The 17,556-nt window shown below is 40.9% G+C and overlaps 1 protein-coding gene across 1 annotated transcript in view; it reads left to right on the plus strand.

The window, feature by feature from the left end:
* Nucleotides 1-14,182, plus strand: part of LOC140533178 (uncharacterized) — a 59,629-nt gene extending 45,447 nt beyond the window's left edge. Inside the window, 1 exon segment of the mRNA XM_072652588.1 lies at nt 8,930-14,182. Coding sequence (XP_072508689.1) covers nt 8,930-10,000 — 1,071 coding nt within the window. The 3' untranslated portion in view covers nt 10,001-14,182.
* The last annotated feature ends 3,374 nt before the right edge of the window (nt 14,183-17,556 follow it).

The raw sequence follows: 17,556 nt of genomic DNA on the forward strand, positions 1-17,556 counted from the left end.
TGGGGCAGAATTTGTTGTTCGTGCTTGCATCCTGCGGTGCCCACCCTCGAGGGCGTGCTTGATTGTTGATTAACTAAATTGGTTTCCCAAGTAGATTTATCCGAATTCTGTGCAATGGAAAGAATTCATGAACATGGGGCACGAGACCTTGGTTAGACTGAATCCTGGCTGTAGAGTATTTTGGGAAAATCCCTTATAACCTTGTGGGCCTCATTTGTCAAATGAGGGGATCAGGCTGGATGACCTCTTAAGTCATTTACTAAGTCCTGTTATATGGCTCTGGGGGCAGCTTGGTGGTACAGTGGACAGAGTGCTGGGCTTGGAATCAGGAAGCTCATCTTCCTGACTTCAGATCTGGCCTCAAACTGTGTGACCCTGGGAGAGTCACTTAACCCTGTTTGCCTCATCAGTAAAATAAGCTGGAGAAGAAAATGGCAAACCCCTTCAATATCTTTGCCAAGAAAATCCCAAATGGGATCATGAAGAGTTGGACATGACTGAACAGCAACAACCACATACGTTTCTAAGGACCCTTCTTGTTCCAAATCCATGATTTTATAATTATTAATTTGTCAGTTGATTCTCATTCCCCATCCTTGACCTTTCACCAGTATTTGACACTAAATCTCTCCTCCCCCAAAAAATCCCCTTCTCTCTGGGATCTCTTCTTGGTTCTGAATGACTGACTGAAAAGGTCACCAAGTCTATTCCCCTCATTTTACAAAGGGGACCCATCATTCTATCTCCTTTGCATAGGTCATTCCCTATGTCTGGAATGCCTGGGGAGGGAAGGGCTTTCTCCTCATCTTTACCTCCAAGAATCTAAGGCCAGCTCAGATTTCCTGCAACATGATTCCTAGCTACTTCCTTCTTGGGAATTACATTGTATTTATATTGTGTCAGTTTGGTTTCTTCCAGTAGAATACAAGTTCCTTGAGGGTAGAAACTGTTTCTGCTTCATTTTTTGTCATTACATAAAGGGGAGTCATATGAGTGAAAGCCAGACAAGTGGGTGTGGAGGTCCTTGAATCTTAGGTCAAGTGATTTGGGTTTTCTCTGTTTGCTGTGCCATTCCCATATCTACCAGCTATCTCATTGTGGGGTTAGAGAGACTGAGGAGTTGAGGATCACACCAGGGTTATAAACCCAGGGGACTAAAAGATGGTGATGACTTTCAAAGAAGTTTGGAAGTGTGGTGGGTTCAATTTGAGATGCTTTAGGGACATTCAGTTCCAAATGACCTGGAGGAGCTGGAGGTATACAGCTGGATGCATAAGGAGAGACTAGACACAATAAATAAATTTTACATACTAGTTTCAGAGAAGTGGGTATACATAGGTAGGGTATAGATTACAATGTGTATAAGCTGTATTGTAGAAATGTTTTTATTCATGGTTCTTTCTCCTCTCCTCCATCAGATCCTGAGGTTCTTCTTGCACTTCCCTGAGAGGGGGGTTAACACAAGAGGGCATGGCTGCTATAAATCTGCCAGCTGAACCCCAGGTAAGCTGTAATTTACCTTTGTCCTTCTTTAAATAGACCAGGTCTCAGATAAACTGATGCACGGTCCATGAACATACTTACTGATAAGTCCTGTGCCTGAATTGGAACTGTTTCGCTAGGCATCTGCAAGCTTACTCTTGGAGGATACAGATAAGAAAGCTGAGAGGTGTGTGTGCCAGACAGCATAGGCCCAATTAGAAGACACATTGTCGCTGGAAAGTGAAAGTAAAGATTATATCCTATAGCTAATGGATTGGAATGAAGCATGACCTGAATATGAGACATACATAGATTGTCTGAATTGGGACATTCATCTTCATGCCTGAGTGTAACCTGCTGATTTAAAGGGAGTAGCTCTGCTGTTGATTAAGTATATCAGAATATAAGTATATCACCTGGCTAATACAAGGTGTCCGAGTATTTATTGAGCAAATGATGACATGACTGAAAAGCCTGACCTGTACCAACTGGCTCACACAGCAGAATGGTCCTGATGCTTCCAGGATGCAGCCAGGGAATTGTGATTGTAACATTCAGGAGTATCTTAAGACTTTTTAAAAATGGAGTCATTGCCATAAATGGTATTCACTATTACTTTTTTCTTTTAACACTATTAGAATTCTTAAATAATTCCAAACTAGACTTTACCTCCCAGATTTGAGGAATTGAGGTGTTCGGTAAATACAGGTCTGAGCAGCCTTTAATACACATTATCACTAGTAGTAATATTGTGTATAAAGTGCTATAAAATCTCATTTGAGTCTTTACAGCAGTTAATCAGTTCTTATTTATTAAGTGCCTACAATATGCGAGGCATTGTGCCAGGCTCTGAGAGGACAAAGACTAAGATGAAACACTCCCTCATCTCAAGGAGCTTATGTTCTGTTGAGGGAGATGCCCAAATTAGTACATACAGTACCAGGTAAATTTACATGTGGAAGGTATTAGTAGCCAAGTAGGAAATAGGTTAGGAAAGGCTTCATGTAGAAGGTGATACTTGGGCAGAGTTTTGAAAGAAACAAGACTTTCTAAGCAGAGATTTGGTGATCGCAGTGCATTTTAAACCTAGGGAAAGCCAGTGCAAAAGCATGGATTCCAGAGATGGAGTATAACGTGTGTGAGCAACAGCAAGAGAACCAGCTTGGCTGGACTGTAGAGTATGGGAAGGGAGTGATGTGGTTGTAACCAAGTTGTGAAGGGCTTTGACAGCCAGGCAGGAGTTTTGTTTGAACTGAGAAGCAATAGGGAGCCATTGAAGTTTGAATAAGGGAGTGACATGGTCAGACCTGTGCTTTAGCTCTCTGGCAGCTATGTGGAGAGTAGACTGGATGGGATAGAGACTTGAGGCAGGAAGACCAATTAGGAGGCCACTGAAGTAGGCCAGGTGAGAGGTGATAATGGCCTGAACTGCACTGATAGTTTTGTGAGTCTAGAGAAAGAGGTGAATGGGAGAGGTGTCATGAAGGCAGAATCAACCAAACTTGGTAGCTAAAAGGCTACATGGGGTTAGAGAGAGTGAAGTGTTGAGTATCACACCTGGGTTATAAACCTGAGGGACTAAAAGGTGTTGATGACCTTCAAAGAAGTTTGGAAGTGTGATAGGTTAAATTTGAGATGCCTTAGGGACATCCAGTTCCAATGACCAGTAGGAACTGGAGGTACACAGCTGGAGCCATAAGGAGAAACTAAACTGAAATATACATATATATGTGTGCGTGTATACACACACACACACACACACACACACACACACATCTTCAAGTCATCTATATAGATGCAATAATTAAACCTATAGGACCTGATGAAGTTATGACCTGAGAGAGCACAATGAGAGAAAAGAGAGGGCCGAGGAAGGAGTCTTGGGGTGTGCCCATAGTTTGAGGGCATCATATGGAGGATGATTCAGTAAAGAAGACTGAAGAGTAGGCAGATAAGTAGAAGAATCAAAGACAATAGCCCAAAGGCTGGGTAAGTAAGGGATTATCATCTTCATTTTATAGGTGAGTTAACTCAGGTTTCCAGAGATAATGATTTGTCAAATCCACACAACTAATTTCTAGCAGAGCAGCCTTGATTCAGACTTTCTGAATCTAAAACTAGTGGACTTTTTCATCTGTTATCTCTGATAGCTTTATACACAGAGCAAACATATATTAGAGAATTCCTTCCCAGATTGCTGTCATTCCTTTCTCCAAATCTACCATTCCGGGAGCAGGCAAACAAAGGGGAAAAAATTTACATGATAACTTTATTATATAGTTAAAAAGTTGTACATAATAGATTTGTAGTTTCATGTACAGTCATCTTTTTTATTATACTATGTGATGGAAATTCTTGTCTTATTCCATAAATTAAAAAGAAAATGGACAAAAAAATTTTAAAAAGAAGACATTATTAATAAAATTAAACTAAGGATAAACCAGTATTTCTAAATAGAAGAAGTTCATCATTTGTTCTCATCCGTACTCACAGTTCCTTCATAAATGAATTGCTGCCCCATGTAAGAAAGTCAGTCTCCTACTGAGATCACTGGAACATCCCTCCTTTCAATCACTGCTTCTATCCATGGATAGTCACCTTTAATCACTGCTTATATGGATGCCCAGCATCCCTGCCCTTTGCCTCACTCAAGACCACTTTATGGTCTTGAAAAATGGGTAGTATTTCAACAGGTAAAGGTGGAGAAGAGGGTAAAGACATTCTAGAGGTAGGAAAGAATAAAAAATGATGGAACAACATAGGACACAAACAAAGGTCAGTGAGTATTCTAGTTGAGTTGTGTAACAGTAAACATGCCAACATACACAGGGGAACCTGCTACCTCATAAAAGGAAAGGCAACTTTTGAGGGATTAACAATCATTTTAATCAAGCATATGTATCATTCCTTTAACCAAACACATATATCATTCACCTAGTTCAGGGGAATCAGCACCCTGAACTTCAAAGAAAATACAGAGAAATCAAAAAGACAACAGACATGGCTTCCTCTGCCTGACCATAATTCAACAGACAGTCCAACTGTCTGACCATAGTTACCAGAAAGGGAAGCATGACATCTGGGTTCTTAAAGCCGGGGGACTCCTTAGTGACTTCTCAGAGTCCTCCTCTGGCAAACAAACATTTCCATTCAGGAAGCCCCAAAGTAAAACCTCACCCTCAGAGTATTTATACACTGTTTAGAGTCAGAGGGCATAACCCTCTGACGTAGTAGCTCAATAGAAAAAAACAAAAGTTTCTTGGGACCCCCCCCTACAAAACAACTCCCCAAAACAAGATTCCCACAAAGTGTAGGCCCATCAATGGGTAGGAAAGATCTTTAATCACATTCAAATGGAGACATTATACATCTTGATTATACTAAAACAAAAACAGCAAAATATCCTGATTTGATTGCCCTTACAGGCTGCAGTGTATGTAGAAAGAAATGTTATGAGAGATGGCCAGTTAGGGCCAGGTAGGAAGGCATTTGGTTATGGAAAGCCTTGAATGCTAGGCTAAAGAGTTTGAACTGGATTTTGAAGGCCATAGGAAGCTATTGAAGGTTTTGAGGAGAGGAACATGAACAGACAGTAGACAGGAACAGAAATATTGATTAAAGAGAGAAGGGACTAAAGTAAGAAAGCTGTTTAGGGTAACTGTAAGTTCCAAGCATGGGAGAGGGTTTGTGCAAAGACAGAGAGCAAACTGAGTCAAGGAAACAGTCAAGAGCTAGAATATAGAGTGTGATATGGCTGGAAAAGTCGGTTGGAGCCACATAGTAGAGGCCATAAATGGCAGGCTGAGGTTGCCTTTTATTTGGTAGGCAGTGGGAATCTACTGACAGTTTTTGAGCAAGGTGTCATGGGAGTTTTAAAAATAGTTTTAACCAACCATATCAACTTCTGAAGACTAGATATTTTGGATTTGGCTGAATAACCTCATTGGTTCCCTTCTGACAAAGAAATTTCAGTAAAGGGGAAGCCATATTTGTAGGGGGTTAAAAAAGTGGAAGGGAAAGAAGTGATGATCCTTTCTAGGGTTGAATTGAAGTGATTTGTCTGTGGTCTAGCTAGTAAGGAGAAGAGCTGGAATTCAAATCCAGGTCATCTGACTCCAATTCCAGTGTTATTTCTACTATATTATGCTGGCTCCTGTTAATGTTTGAAGTCAAATAGGAAGGAACCTAAAGGAAGGGACAGATTATCGATGAAAGAAAGAGACATTGAGAATAATGCTCAAGAGGAGGAATGGTTTTTCCACTTGGGGTGAAGGTGGATCCTGGGAAGTAGTAAACAATACCAGTGATGATTTAAAGGAAATGAGAGATGTAGATAGCATAGACATTAAATAGATTGGTAGTTTTACAGACTATCAGTAGCATTGAGGATTGATGGAAAGGCCAGCCCCTCTCTCTTTTAGACTCAGGGAGGGTGTAGAAATTTTATGTCCAACAGGAAGGGACAATATGAAAAGTAGTGTAATGGTGGTATATGATATATCTAAAGGACTCTACCCACAAAGGACTTTACCCAGGATTCTGATGGGCAGAGTCAAAAGGGGTTAGGTCTGGACCATATGAAAATGAGCTTTGGGTGGAGGTAGCAGGGCCAAAAGGATTGTTCCCAGAATGGTAAATTTGGAGAAAGGAATGAAAGCATTATGGAAAGAAGTGGTAGCATATTGAACATGGGAAGTAGATCTGGTAAACAGAATAAAAAAATATAAAGAACAGGTGAATGGATTGCACCCAAATTCACTTATGTACATAGCCCAATCCCAACTCTGAATCCCTAAATGTCTGTGAGAAATTTGCACGCCTGTGGAAAGTCCTCTGGTGATAAATTAAAAATTACCTATTTGAGTGGGAAAATTTCTTCCATGAGCAGCTGTCATTTCTTTCTGTTTTTCCTTCCCCTGCTCCACATTCATCTCCCACAGTCACTAAGAGTTATATATAGAGCAGCACGTCATCTCTCCCAAGAGAATGCACTGCTAACTCTCCCCACCCCCGCCCCCTTGCAGGAACTGTTAGGATTGTCTCGGAAACAACAGGGTCATCTTGTTGCAGGAATTGATAACGTTTGAGGATGTGGCTGTGCACTTTACACAGAAGGAATGGAAAAGCCTGGTCCCATCTCAGAGGGCCCTATACAGAGACGTGATGCTGGAGAATTATGGAAATCTGATCTCCCTGGGTAAGGACTCTCTTTTGCCTAGGTACGTCGTTTGCCCTTTAGATTTTCTTGGCTTTCTACTTCGAGGTTTTAAGGTCTTTGTTAATATTCAGGTTAACTAGAGTCTCAAGAATGATGAGGGGTCATATCCTCTAACTTCAGTTATTTTCTGGACAAGGTGTCAGGCTCTGAACTGAGACTTTTTTGCTTCTTCTCTAGTGAATTTTCCCTGTGATCTGTTCAAAGATGATTTCATATGAGCAGTATCCCAATACCAGTCAAAATCTTCAGCTTTCCCAGATTCCCAGGAAGAGATTCTGACCTCTTTCCTTTGTATCTAAAATTCTCTACTGGACCCTGATGCACATTCTCCCAGCATGAGAGCTATCTGTCTTTGGGAGACGCCAAAAACCTAAATATTCTCCATGAGCAAAATCTTGGTGTCACAACCTGTTCCACAATATTAAGAGCTGAGCTCATTTTCCTGGGTCCTCTAAGCTTCCTTGTGGCCTCCCTATGTATTTCCCTCCTTTCCCATCTTCCCCCGAAGAGATAACTCTGTATGATGTCATTCACCATCTTGTCCCTTTTTCTTCTCTTCAACAGCTTTTGTGTTTCCTAAACCTGCTCTAATCTCCCAGCTAGAGCAAGGAGGAGAGCCCTGGGTTCTGAATCCACAGGGACCACTAGACAGAGAAAGCACCTGTCATAAAGGTGAAGGCACAAAGAGTTTGCATTTCCTCCTCTGCTTTGTCTATGCCTTTGTGTTAACAAAGTAGGTGATTCTTTAACCTGTATAATTTGGAGTAATGGGGTCGCTGTGTTCCATACTATTCTACTTTTTGTTTTCCAATCTTAAACCTTTACTTCCCTTATCCTGTTAACATCTCTAGTCAATTTTCATTACCTAGCATGCTTGCCTATAGGTGAATCACCTCATCTTCCTATAATTTATATTTCTTTACTAAATTCCACTCTTCCTTATACTGTAGTTGAGAGTATTAAATCAGAACACTGGACTTGAAGTTAAAACACTCGAGTTCAAATCCTGGCTCTTCCCGTGTGACCTTGAGTAAATCATTTAGTCTCTCTACAATGCAGCTTCCTCAGTTTTAGAATGAGGAGTTGGGACTAAGTGATCTGTAAGGTCCCTTTCAGCTCTAGAGCCTACAAGCATCCAGTAAGGTCTTGTTTGTCTTTTGGCCTTGAGCAGGATGTCCATTATTGAAACCTGCTGCGATCTCTCAGCTGGGACAAGAAGACTCAGGGGGCACTGATGTTCAGGGGTGTTTGAACAAAGAGGGTCCGCAAAACACCTGTAATGGTAAGTGAAGATAAAAATAAGTGTTCCATATGTAAAGTTTCCTTTCAAAACTCTCCAATAAATCTGACAATTAAGAAGGAAATCAGTCCTGAGAAATCTAACCTCAAGAAGGCAAATTACCATCAGCCTAATAAATGAGTACAGGACGTTTAGTCTCTGAACTCCGCTGGAATAAATTGACTTTGGCTTCCCTTCAAGCCTTTTACATAGCTAAGCTGTTGTGGGATAATGAAATGGATCTGTGTTCTCTTTGCTGTTTCTTTATTTTCATCATTTGTATGTTTTGGATTTAAAGTACCAGATTGATTGTAAGTTCCTTGAGAGTAGGAATTTTGCTTTGTATTTGATATCCCCCCAACATTGTCAGTTGATGTTACTCTGTTATTTCTGTACCTCTCCTAACATTCTCTGTCCCTTCCCATGTCCTAATGAGGTCCACTCCTTTATTTTCCTATTCTCCCCTACCTCTTGACCTATTCCTAGGATTAGTAATTCCTGGTTGCAGGTTCTCTATTTATATACAAAATCATGTTCATTAGTAAGTGCCTTCACATGTGATACTTAATAATACAGCCAAAATAACTAATAGATGATATTAATATTTTCTTCTCCCAGACGGTGAGACCAGGACTAAGAATGAACAGTTGACTCCAAAGCAGGAGGTATCTAATAGAAGGCACATGGTGTCAGTAGGCATCCAAGTGAATCTTCCTCGAGTATCCAACTTTAAAGGATTGCATTCACTAAAGGATAAGCTTGAGAAGCAGCAAAGAAATCCCAAAGAAGACAGAATGAGAAGAGAAGAGGGAGATTTCATGAAAATGACAGTGAAAGATGAAGGAACAAGAAGGAAATGTCAGATATATAAAAACTTAAGGGAAGACATCAGTGTAACCTCACATCTTGCAACACATCAGAAAGTTCCTAGAGGACCTATATCCTATCAGTGTGATGAATGTGGCAAACATTTCTATCAGAGTGCAGATTTCTTTCAACATCAAAGAATTCACTCTGTAGAGAAGCCTTATGAATGTAAGGAATGTGGAAAAGCCTTCAGCTTTAATTCAACACTTGTTCAGCATCAGAGAATCCATACTGGGGAAAAACCCTTTAAATGCAAAGAATGTGGGAAAGCTTTCAGTTGTAGTTCACATTGTACTGCACATCAAAGAATTCACACGGGAGAGAAGCCCTATGAATGTAAGGAATGTGGAAAAGCCTTCAGCTTTAATTCAACACTCATTCAGCATCAGAGAATCCACACTGGAGAGAAACCTTTCCAATGTAAGGAATGTGGAAAATCCTTCATTCAAAAAATAACCTTTATACGGCATCAGCGAATTCACACTGGGGAGAAGCCTTTTGAATGTAAAGAATGTGGGAAGTCTTTCAGTCTGAACTCACAGCTTATTCATCATCAGGCACTACATACTGGAGAGAAACCTTTTGAATGTAAGGAGTGTGGGAAAGGCTTCATTCGGAAGTCACACCTTATTCAGCATCAAAGAATTCACATTGGGGAGAAATTTTATCAGTGTAAAGAATGTGAGAAATCGTTTAAACAGAAAGCAAGTTTAAATAGGCACCAGAGAATCCACTCTTGGGAGAAATCCCATGAATGTAAGGACTGTGGGAAAGGCTTCAGCAAAAATTCAGATTTGAGCCATCATCAGAGATTCCATTCTAGAGAGAAACCTTATGAGTGTAAGGAATGTGGAAAAGTCTTTATTCGGAACTCAAATTTTATCCGACATCAGAGGACTCACCCTGGGGAGAAACTCTTAAATGTAATTGTTGGTCTCTGTGTACCCCAAGTTCAAGTTCACAGGCCTTCCACTATCTGGCCTCATGTACCCTGTCCTCCCTTATCTTCTGCTCTTCCCCAAACTGATTCCTCCAGTCCATCCAGTCCAGTCTCTTCATTGTCCTCCCCAGATACTGTACACATTCCAACGTCTGAGCCTTTGCTAATGCTGCTTCCCCAAATGCCCTCACCTCTTCTCTCTCCTTTTCTTTGATTTTTTTTTGAGCAGAAGTCCCATGAAGTATATGCCATGTACTCTGAGCTCACCAAGATTTGCACATCCTATTCTTTCCTATTGCACCAAACAGGCTAAGAACTCCCAAGTAATTATATAGTAATTATAAGTAATTATATAGTATCTTGTGTTATTGACTCATTGTTTTCGTCTCAACTAGATTGTAAGTTCCTTAAAGACAGAGATTATTTGGACAATAAAAACAAGGTGAAAAGGTGAGTTGGATAAAAATCTGTGGAAATGAAGTGTCTCCAGTTTAAATTAATATGGACCAATTGGAAGGGGCAAAGAAATGAGTATAATCACTACCTTCAAGAGAGCAGTAATTGAGAGAGAGAGAATACAACTAGTCAGAAATAAGGTTAAAGTGATTAGGTGTTTCAAGCTAGACTTCTTTGGATATTTTGATGAATAGAGCTGGTTCTTAAATTTGCATCTCCAGAAACTGGATTTTATTTTTAATTCATATTGAATACACCAGAAATATAATTTAGTAATTTTTAATAGAGAATTGTCATTTTTGTGACTGAAAGGATTGTGTCTGTTCTCTATCAAACCCCCTAGCCAGTATTCACATACATAGGAAACTAATCCAACCAGTCTTACTCAAATAAAACATATCTGAAGTGAGATTTCTGGGAAAGTGACTGTGCCATGAAATGTGTCCTTACAGAGTTTCTATTTGCCTACACTTGAGTTTAAATAGAATTTACCCTGGGTAAAAACCATTAAATTAGACAGAGCATGTCCATTTTAAGCCATTGTCTCTTGTTAAAGGAATTTTAGGCAAGTGGGGAGATAGCCACTCTCTTGCTGAAATAACTTTCAGGGCATTCAACTGACTATAGGCCAGAACACAAGTTCCTTGGCTTGGCATTTGAAGTCCTCCATAGTCTAACTTGGCTTACTTTCGCAGTTCTATTTTGTTCTATTTCCCTTCACACTCTTCTAGTCAAGCTGGTCTGATCATTGTGGTTCTTTGCCTTCTTGCATCTGCCTGGGCTGCTTCCCATCCCTAGAAAATATTCTCTCCTCTTCTCCACCAGTTAAGATCTTTTCTTCAAGGATCAGCTTAGTTGTTGCCTCTTCCACGAATCCTTCCCTGATCTCCCTTGATTGCGGTGTAGGAGGAAGTAGAAAGCATCTATATTCCTTGTATTTACCTGCGATAGTTTGTCTGAATTTCTATCTTTACTTCTGACATGAAGTTTGGAGTCCTGTATATAGTAGATGTCTCATTAGTATTTAATAGGGGAGTTAGGGTCTGGGGGAAAACTGGCAATCATACTGTCAGGGAAGGCACATCTCCATCTTTTCCATGAGGAGAAAATGAAAGACTTTGGCAAGTACTTTGAAGTAACAATATTTACTCCATTACTGTGATTTAGTGGCTGGACCTGTGATTTCGTTGATAAAGAGAGCTCCTACCCATACAGGTCACCTTCTCTGGAGCTTTGTCTTTGCTGCCTCAGACTGAGAAGTTAAGAGAGGAGCGCAAACTCACGTGGCCTGTATGTGTCAGAGGCAGGACTGACCCTGTGCCTTGCTGCTTTGGGGACTAGCTGTCTACCCACATCCTTATTTCACCTCTTATCAGGCTAAGTAACTCTGTCTAAAAGGAAATTACATGAATCTAGCCTGACCTTGACGACGTCATGCTGGCTCTTTGTAATCACTACAGCCATTTTCACTCATTTTTCTTTTAATGTTTTAGAATTTTGCCAAGAATCCAATCAAACTTATTTCCTTATAAACTATGAAGTTTCTTTTGTTGTTCTGTCCTTTTTAGTCCAGTAATCATTCTCAGCAGAGGAAACAAGAAATGTAAGGGCAGAACATCTCTGCTTTGTGTCAAACATGCATTAGCATCATCCCCGCTGTCCCAAACAGGAACTCAGTGCTTCTTCACCTTTACCTTTTCACCTTTATTTTTTTAAAAAAATCCTTTTGTCCTTAGCTTTCTTTGCCAATCGCATCTCATGCCAGTCTCAGTCTCGTCTTAGTTTTATTTAACACTCCTAATACAGTTCTTACAGAGCTATATTATACTTTTATATCCATCTTCTGTTAACTGCCTTTACTTCCATACTTGTACATTTTTGAAAACAGTCTTGGCCCAAGAAGTAACTTGAGTATTCATATTAGTCTCTTCCCTTTTTTTTTCTCTAAATAGAATTGTATCTCTCTGTCTCATCTCTGGATGGGTAGAAGATTTTCCAGAAAATTATGAAAACATACAGCAATGTACTATAAGAAATAGATATAAAGAATTCAAAGAGATATATGAGGAGACTTGCGTGAACTGATGCAGAGTGAAATAATTAGAACAATTTATGCAATGTCCACAGTACTGTAAAAAACAGTTTTGAAAGGCATAAAGACTCATAGGTAAGCATTCCTCACAGTAGAATTTGTAAATATTTAAGTGCTGAATGAGGCATACGTTGTCAGTACAGGACCATAGTGTTGGTTTTAATTAGCTATGCTTTTTCACAGAGGAGAATTCTTTGGAGGGAAGAGACCTTGGAAAATGACAGTGAAAAAAAAATAAAAGCACCAGTAAAAAAACTTTTAAGGAGATAAAAAAGGAAAGGACTAAAGGCTCAGGAAAGTCTTACATTACATTAATAATAACTGATAACTTGTAAAGGATTTGCAGATTAAGTGACTTGTCCATGGATACTATCAGAGTGTGAGACCAGATCTTGACTTCAAGGGCAGTACTCTGAGTAGTGTAGCACACTGATGGCTTCCCTGGAATCACCCATCTCTCTAATGCTATACAAAAAGACCTTTTTCCATTGTAAATGGTTTAATGTTATCAATATTCCATTTGTACGTTTTTGCTTAACATTACGGGGATGAGAATGCAGAAGCCATAATTTGGTATTTGGTGGCTAAGAAGTTGGGTTCCAACTGGGATAGTTAAATAGTTGGTGGTTTTAATTTGTTGGGCACTAAAGACATTTAACCAGTGGAGGCCTTTGACCTCCTATTTCCTGCATGAATGTGGAATAAGGAATGAGAAAGGAAAAATTTTATAGAAGCAGATTATATGGAAGCTTTACACCTCTATTCTGAGTACCTTCTTTGAAAACTTATAAAAGGAACCAGGAGGTGATAAATATAATAAGCATTAAATAACCACACAAAAAATTATATCTGAAATGACTTTGTATTGATATGAAAATCAGCCCTGAATTGGGAATTTGTGCACAAGCATACCACCAACTTGTTAGAGCAAAGATCAGAATTAGCATAAACATGGAAGAAAACGTGTTAATTAGGAAAATGGGGTATGTAATTAACTTACTGATCATGACAAATGGATAGGAATGACATTATTGTGACAGTTTTTATCAGAAGTTTAACTGGTGTAAAACAGTTTATGTAACAGAGACCTAAAGAGTTCCTTCATCAGCAAACATGACCTTGACAGTCAGAGAAAGATGTCTGTCAAAGACAACACCAGTTTAGAAAATAAATTTTTAGGTTCTTCCAAAGAAGGATGATCGAAGATTATGAGTAGTATGATGTCACAAAGCAAAGAGAAACAGGAAGAGTAAAAGTCACTCTAAAAAAAGCTTAGTAAGAGACCTCATTGAAGTTATCTTGAAGGCTTACGAAATGAAAACAGAAGGATGACAAGCAAGACCAAAAAATGGGGAAGGATTGACGATGGTTTTTGTAACTTCACCATCAAGAACAATTGAGCCACTGCACCTAGACTCCATGACATCCCCGACCTGCAGGCACTTACAGAGGAGGCAGAAATAGCAGCAGTGGGAGCATCGATGGAAGAAGCGTCCAGACTTGATCCAGAGAAGATCTATTCTGGAAGTGATATGACTGTCAGCATTGAGGGATCACATCTTAAGGTGTTCAAGAAGAGGGGATGCTACCAAAAGTGCAAGAAAAGATGTACCTTATTAATACTGAGAAAGGGTGACAAAGCACTAACAAATGTCAATTTTTTATTCCTACAATATAAAACTTTTATATAGAGGCAGCATGGAGTAGTGAGTAGCCTCAGAGCTAGTAAGACCTGCCTCTGACATGAACTGGCTGTGTGACCTGAGCAAGTCACTTAAATCTTTCTTAAGACTCTATATCCTTTGTGCAGAGTATGAGCTAAATAAATGCTTTTCCATTCATTAGTAAGTTGAGTGAAGGTGCTACATTGGTAGACAGAGTTTCCTCACCCTCTCCCAATGAAATCACAGGTCTCCTCCCTATTTCTTTAAAATTTTTATGGGCATCATCTCTACAAGGATTGCTTGTAGGCAATAAATATCACTTCAAGTGCATTGAAGAGATGCATATTGTAACAATAAGAACTTTGAAGACAGGAGTAAAGGATGTTATCAGGAAATACATGACAGGAAAGAGCATGGGATTTGTCACATGGTGAGAGCAAAAGCTATCAGATGAACAACCTGAGTGGTCCACTGACATCTTCATGTCAAGAGACAGCAGGGAAAGCCTCCTGGCATGTTGAGTGGACTTTCTGTGGCAAATATGAGAGAACGTGGACAAGAACCCCATGGCATGGGCAGACATGGCTAGGTTGTGATCTGACTCTTTGGAGGGAACTTTCAATTTGGTGGATTTGAGGTTGGGAGTGCCTCTGGTTCCTTACGATTCTATTCAAGCCTTTCCTTTGGTTTGTCTTTGAGGCGGCAGGATCACTTGAGATGATCTACTTAGTTTCTTTTTATTAAGACCTTAGGGACTTGTTGATTCATTTCAGGAAAAGAACATATACACAGATAAGTACAGTTTAAATTATACAAAGTGAACATGAAGTAACTTCAGCTGGGATATTGCTAATGGCTTCTTGGAGGTGACAGTACTTGAGCTGAGCTCTGAATGGAGCTGGAGCATCCAGGTACTGAAGGTGGGAAATGAGAGCATTCCAGGTACAGGGTACAACCTATGTAAAAGGAACAGAGGACTGAGACTATTGGAGACAGTTGTGCTGGAGCCAATTAGAACTTGGCTTACTTGATGTTAAATCTTCAGTGTGAGCTTATACATGCACTTGGGAAATCAGCAAACCCTACAAATCAAGACTTTGGTGATTGCTTAGACTTAGAAAGTGACAGAGAAAAAGTGAAAAAGTGACGGCAGTACAATTTTGTTTTTGTTGTTTTTTCAAGCGAGTTGGTTGGTCAGCATACCATTGTTTGGAGGAAATGACAAATAGTCCTTTTTGACTGGAATGTAGAATTTGTGAAGAGGAGTAATTGGAAATAAATCTGTAAAACGGATTAAAGCCAAATTGTGAAGAGCTTTAAATGCCCAACAAGGTAGATTGCATTTTAATCCTTAAGGAAATTAAGAGCAACTAAAATTTCTTGAATAAGGGAGTGGTGTGGTCACACCTGTGTTTTAGGACTATCAACTTGGCATCCCTGTTGAGAACAAGGGGGTATCACAAGAGGTGAGCCTGAACTTGGGTGGTGGCTGTGTGAGCGGAAAGAGATGCTTGCACAAGATAAGAATCTGGAAGCTACCTGACTTGGCAAGTGGGTATTGAGAGGGAATCTCAGCGTTACTGAAGAGTCACGGATGACTGAAGTTAACCTGGGTAACTAGAAGGATGGTGATGCCCTCGAGGAAAAAGGAAGTTAGGAAGAAGGGAGGTTTGGAAAGATAGAGGAAGTTTATTTATAATAGCAGCCGGGAAGACTGGGCTTCGATCCCGACCCTTGGTCGCTAGGTAATCCTGAGCAAGTCCTCGCTCAACTGGCCTCCCCCTCACGAGGAGGCGGGTGGGGCGTTTACACGCAGACCTAGGGAGGAGAGAGCAGGCGTGTAAATGAATGAATGGGACGCTGGAGACCGCTCCCCACGTGCTTGCGAAAGGGGCTTTCACCCACCACCTCGGACTACTCATTGGTCGCGTTAACCCCACCCACTCCCTCTCGCAGGCTCGCACCAGCAGGCCCCGCCTCCATCTCCAAACGTTCCACCCCCTCCTCCAATCAGGAAGCGACTCTGCCAGAGACCAGTCCCACCGGCCACCCAGCGACTGACAAGGTCGGGGGCGGTGACAGCCTCCTGGAGGCCTCTGCAAACAGACCTTGGGATAGCGGTCGTGGCCGGCCTCTGCTGTCCCCGATCCCTCGCTGCCCACATGGGTAGTGGCAGCGTCGGCTCGGCTGGGACTGCTTGGGCAGTGCCCGAGGGAGGAGCCTCGTGGGGCCGGGCTGGCAGCTCGGCTGGGCTTCCCCCTGCCTGGTAGGAAGGGCAGCCCCCGACCCCGGGCCCCCGCGAGCCCGGGCTTTGAGCCCCGCTCCTCCTCGTCCCCAGATCGGCTTGTGCCCACCGTGAGCCAGGAGCAGGCTGCTGTAGCAGGTAGAGGGCTGGCCTCAGAACTAGGGAGGCCTGGATTCGAGTCCTCTCTGCTGCGCTGACTGGTGGGGTGACCCTGCGCGAGTCACATAGCTCCTCAGTGTCCGCACAGATCACTAAGACCGTAAGTGGCAGAGAGCATGGAGCTGCCTGACCTGGAAGTTCCTGGTAACAGAAAGCAAAGGTCCAGCTCCTATATTACTCTGTACATACTTGGAGAGATACACATTATTTTTGTGTGTATCCCTAATGCCTAGCACAAAATAGGCACTTAATGCTTGTTCATTCATTCATGAAGTAACATTCAAGTAGGGAGAGTTCATTGGATTATTGAAGATTTAGAGCTCGAGACCTTAGAAGTTTAACCCTCTCCCCTTCCCTTTTTTTTTTTTAAATTGACTTATGAGTTCATTGTCTAGGGAACTCCATCTACCAATGCAAGTTGGCACGTGCTGGGTCACAGGATGGGTGAAATAATTTTTCCCATTCTATCTCTCCCTTCCCCATCTCCTTTCCCACCCTTTCATCCTTTTTGAGATCATCCCAACAGAATCATTGTATACCCATTGCCCTCTATGTAGACTGCTTCGAACTGCTTTAATGACGATCAAGTTCTTAGGAACTACATAGATTGCCCATATATGAATGTAAAAAGTTTAACTTTATTGAGGCTCTTATTCTCTTTCATACTCACCTACTTATGCCTCTCTTGAGTCTTGTGTTTGAATGTCACATTCAGCTCTGGTCTTTTCATCAGATATCCTTGAAAGTCCTCTATTTCATTAAGTATCCATTCCCCCCTCATTGATTATACTCAGTTTTGCTAGATAGGTTATTCTTGGTTGTAATCCTAGCTCCTTTGCCTTCTGGAATATTATATTCCAAGCCCTCTGCTCCTATAACATGGAAGCCATTAAATCTTGTGTGATGCTCACTGTGACTCTGATATCTGAATTATTTCTGGCTGCTTGCAATATTTTCTCCTTGACCTCTGGAATTTAGCTATAATATACCTGGGAGTTTTCATTTTGGTATGTCTTTCAGGAGATGATTAGTAGAGTCTTTCAATTGCTATTTTACCCTCTGGACCTAAAATATCAGGGCAATTTTCCTTGTAATTCCTTGAAATATAATGACTAGCCTCTTTTTCATGGTTTTTCATGATTTTCTTCCATTAC

This window comes from Notamacropus eugenii, chromosome 1 (genome assembly GCF_028372415.1).
Source record: "Notamacropus eugenii isolate mMacEug1 chromosome 1, mMacEug1.pri_v2, whole genome shotgun sequence".
Taxonomy (NCBI): domain Eukaryota; kingdom Metazoa; phylum Chordata; class Mammalia; order Diprotodontia; family Macropodidae; genus Notamacropus; species Notamacropus eugenii.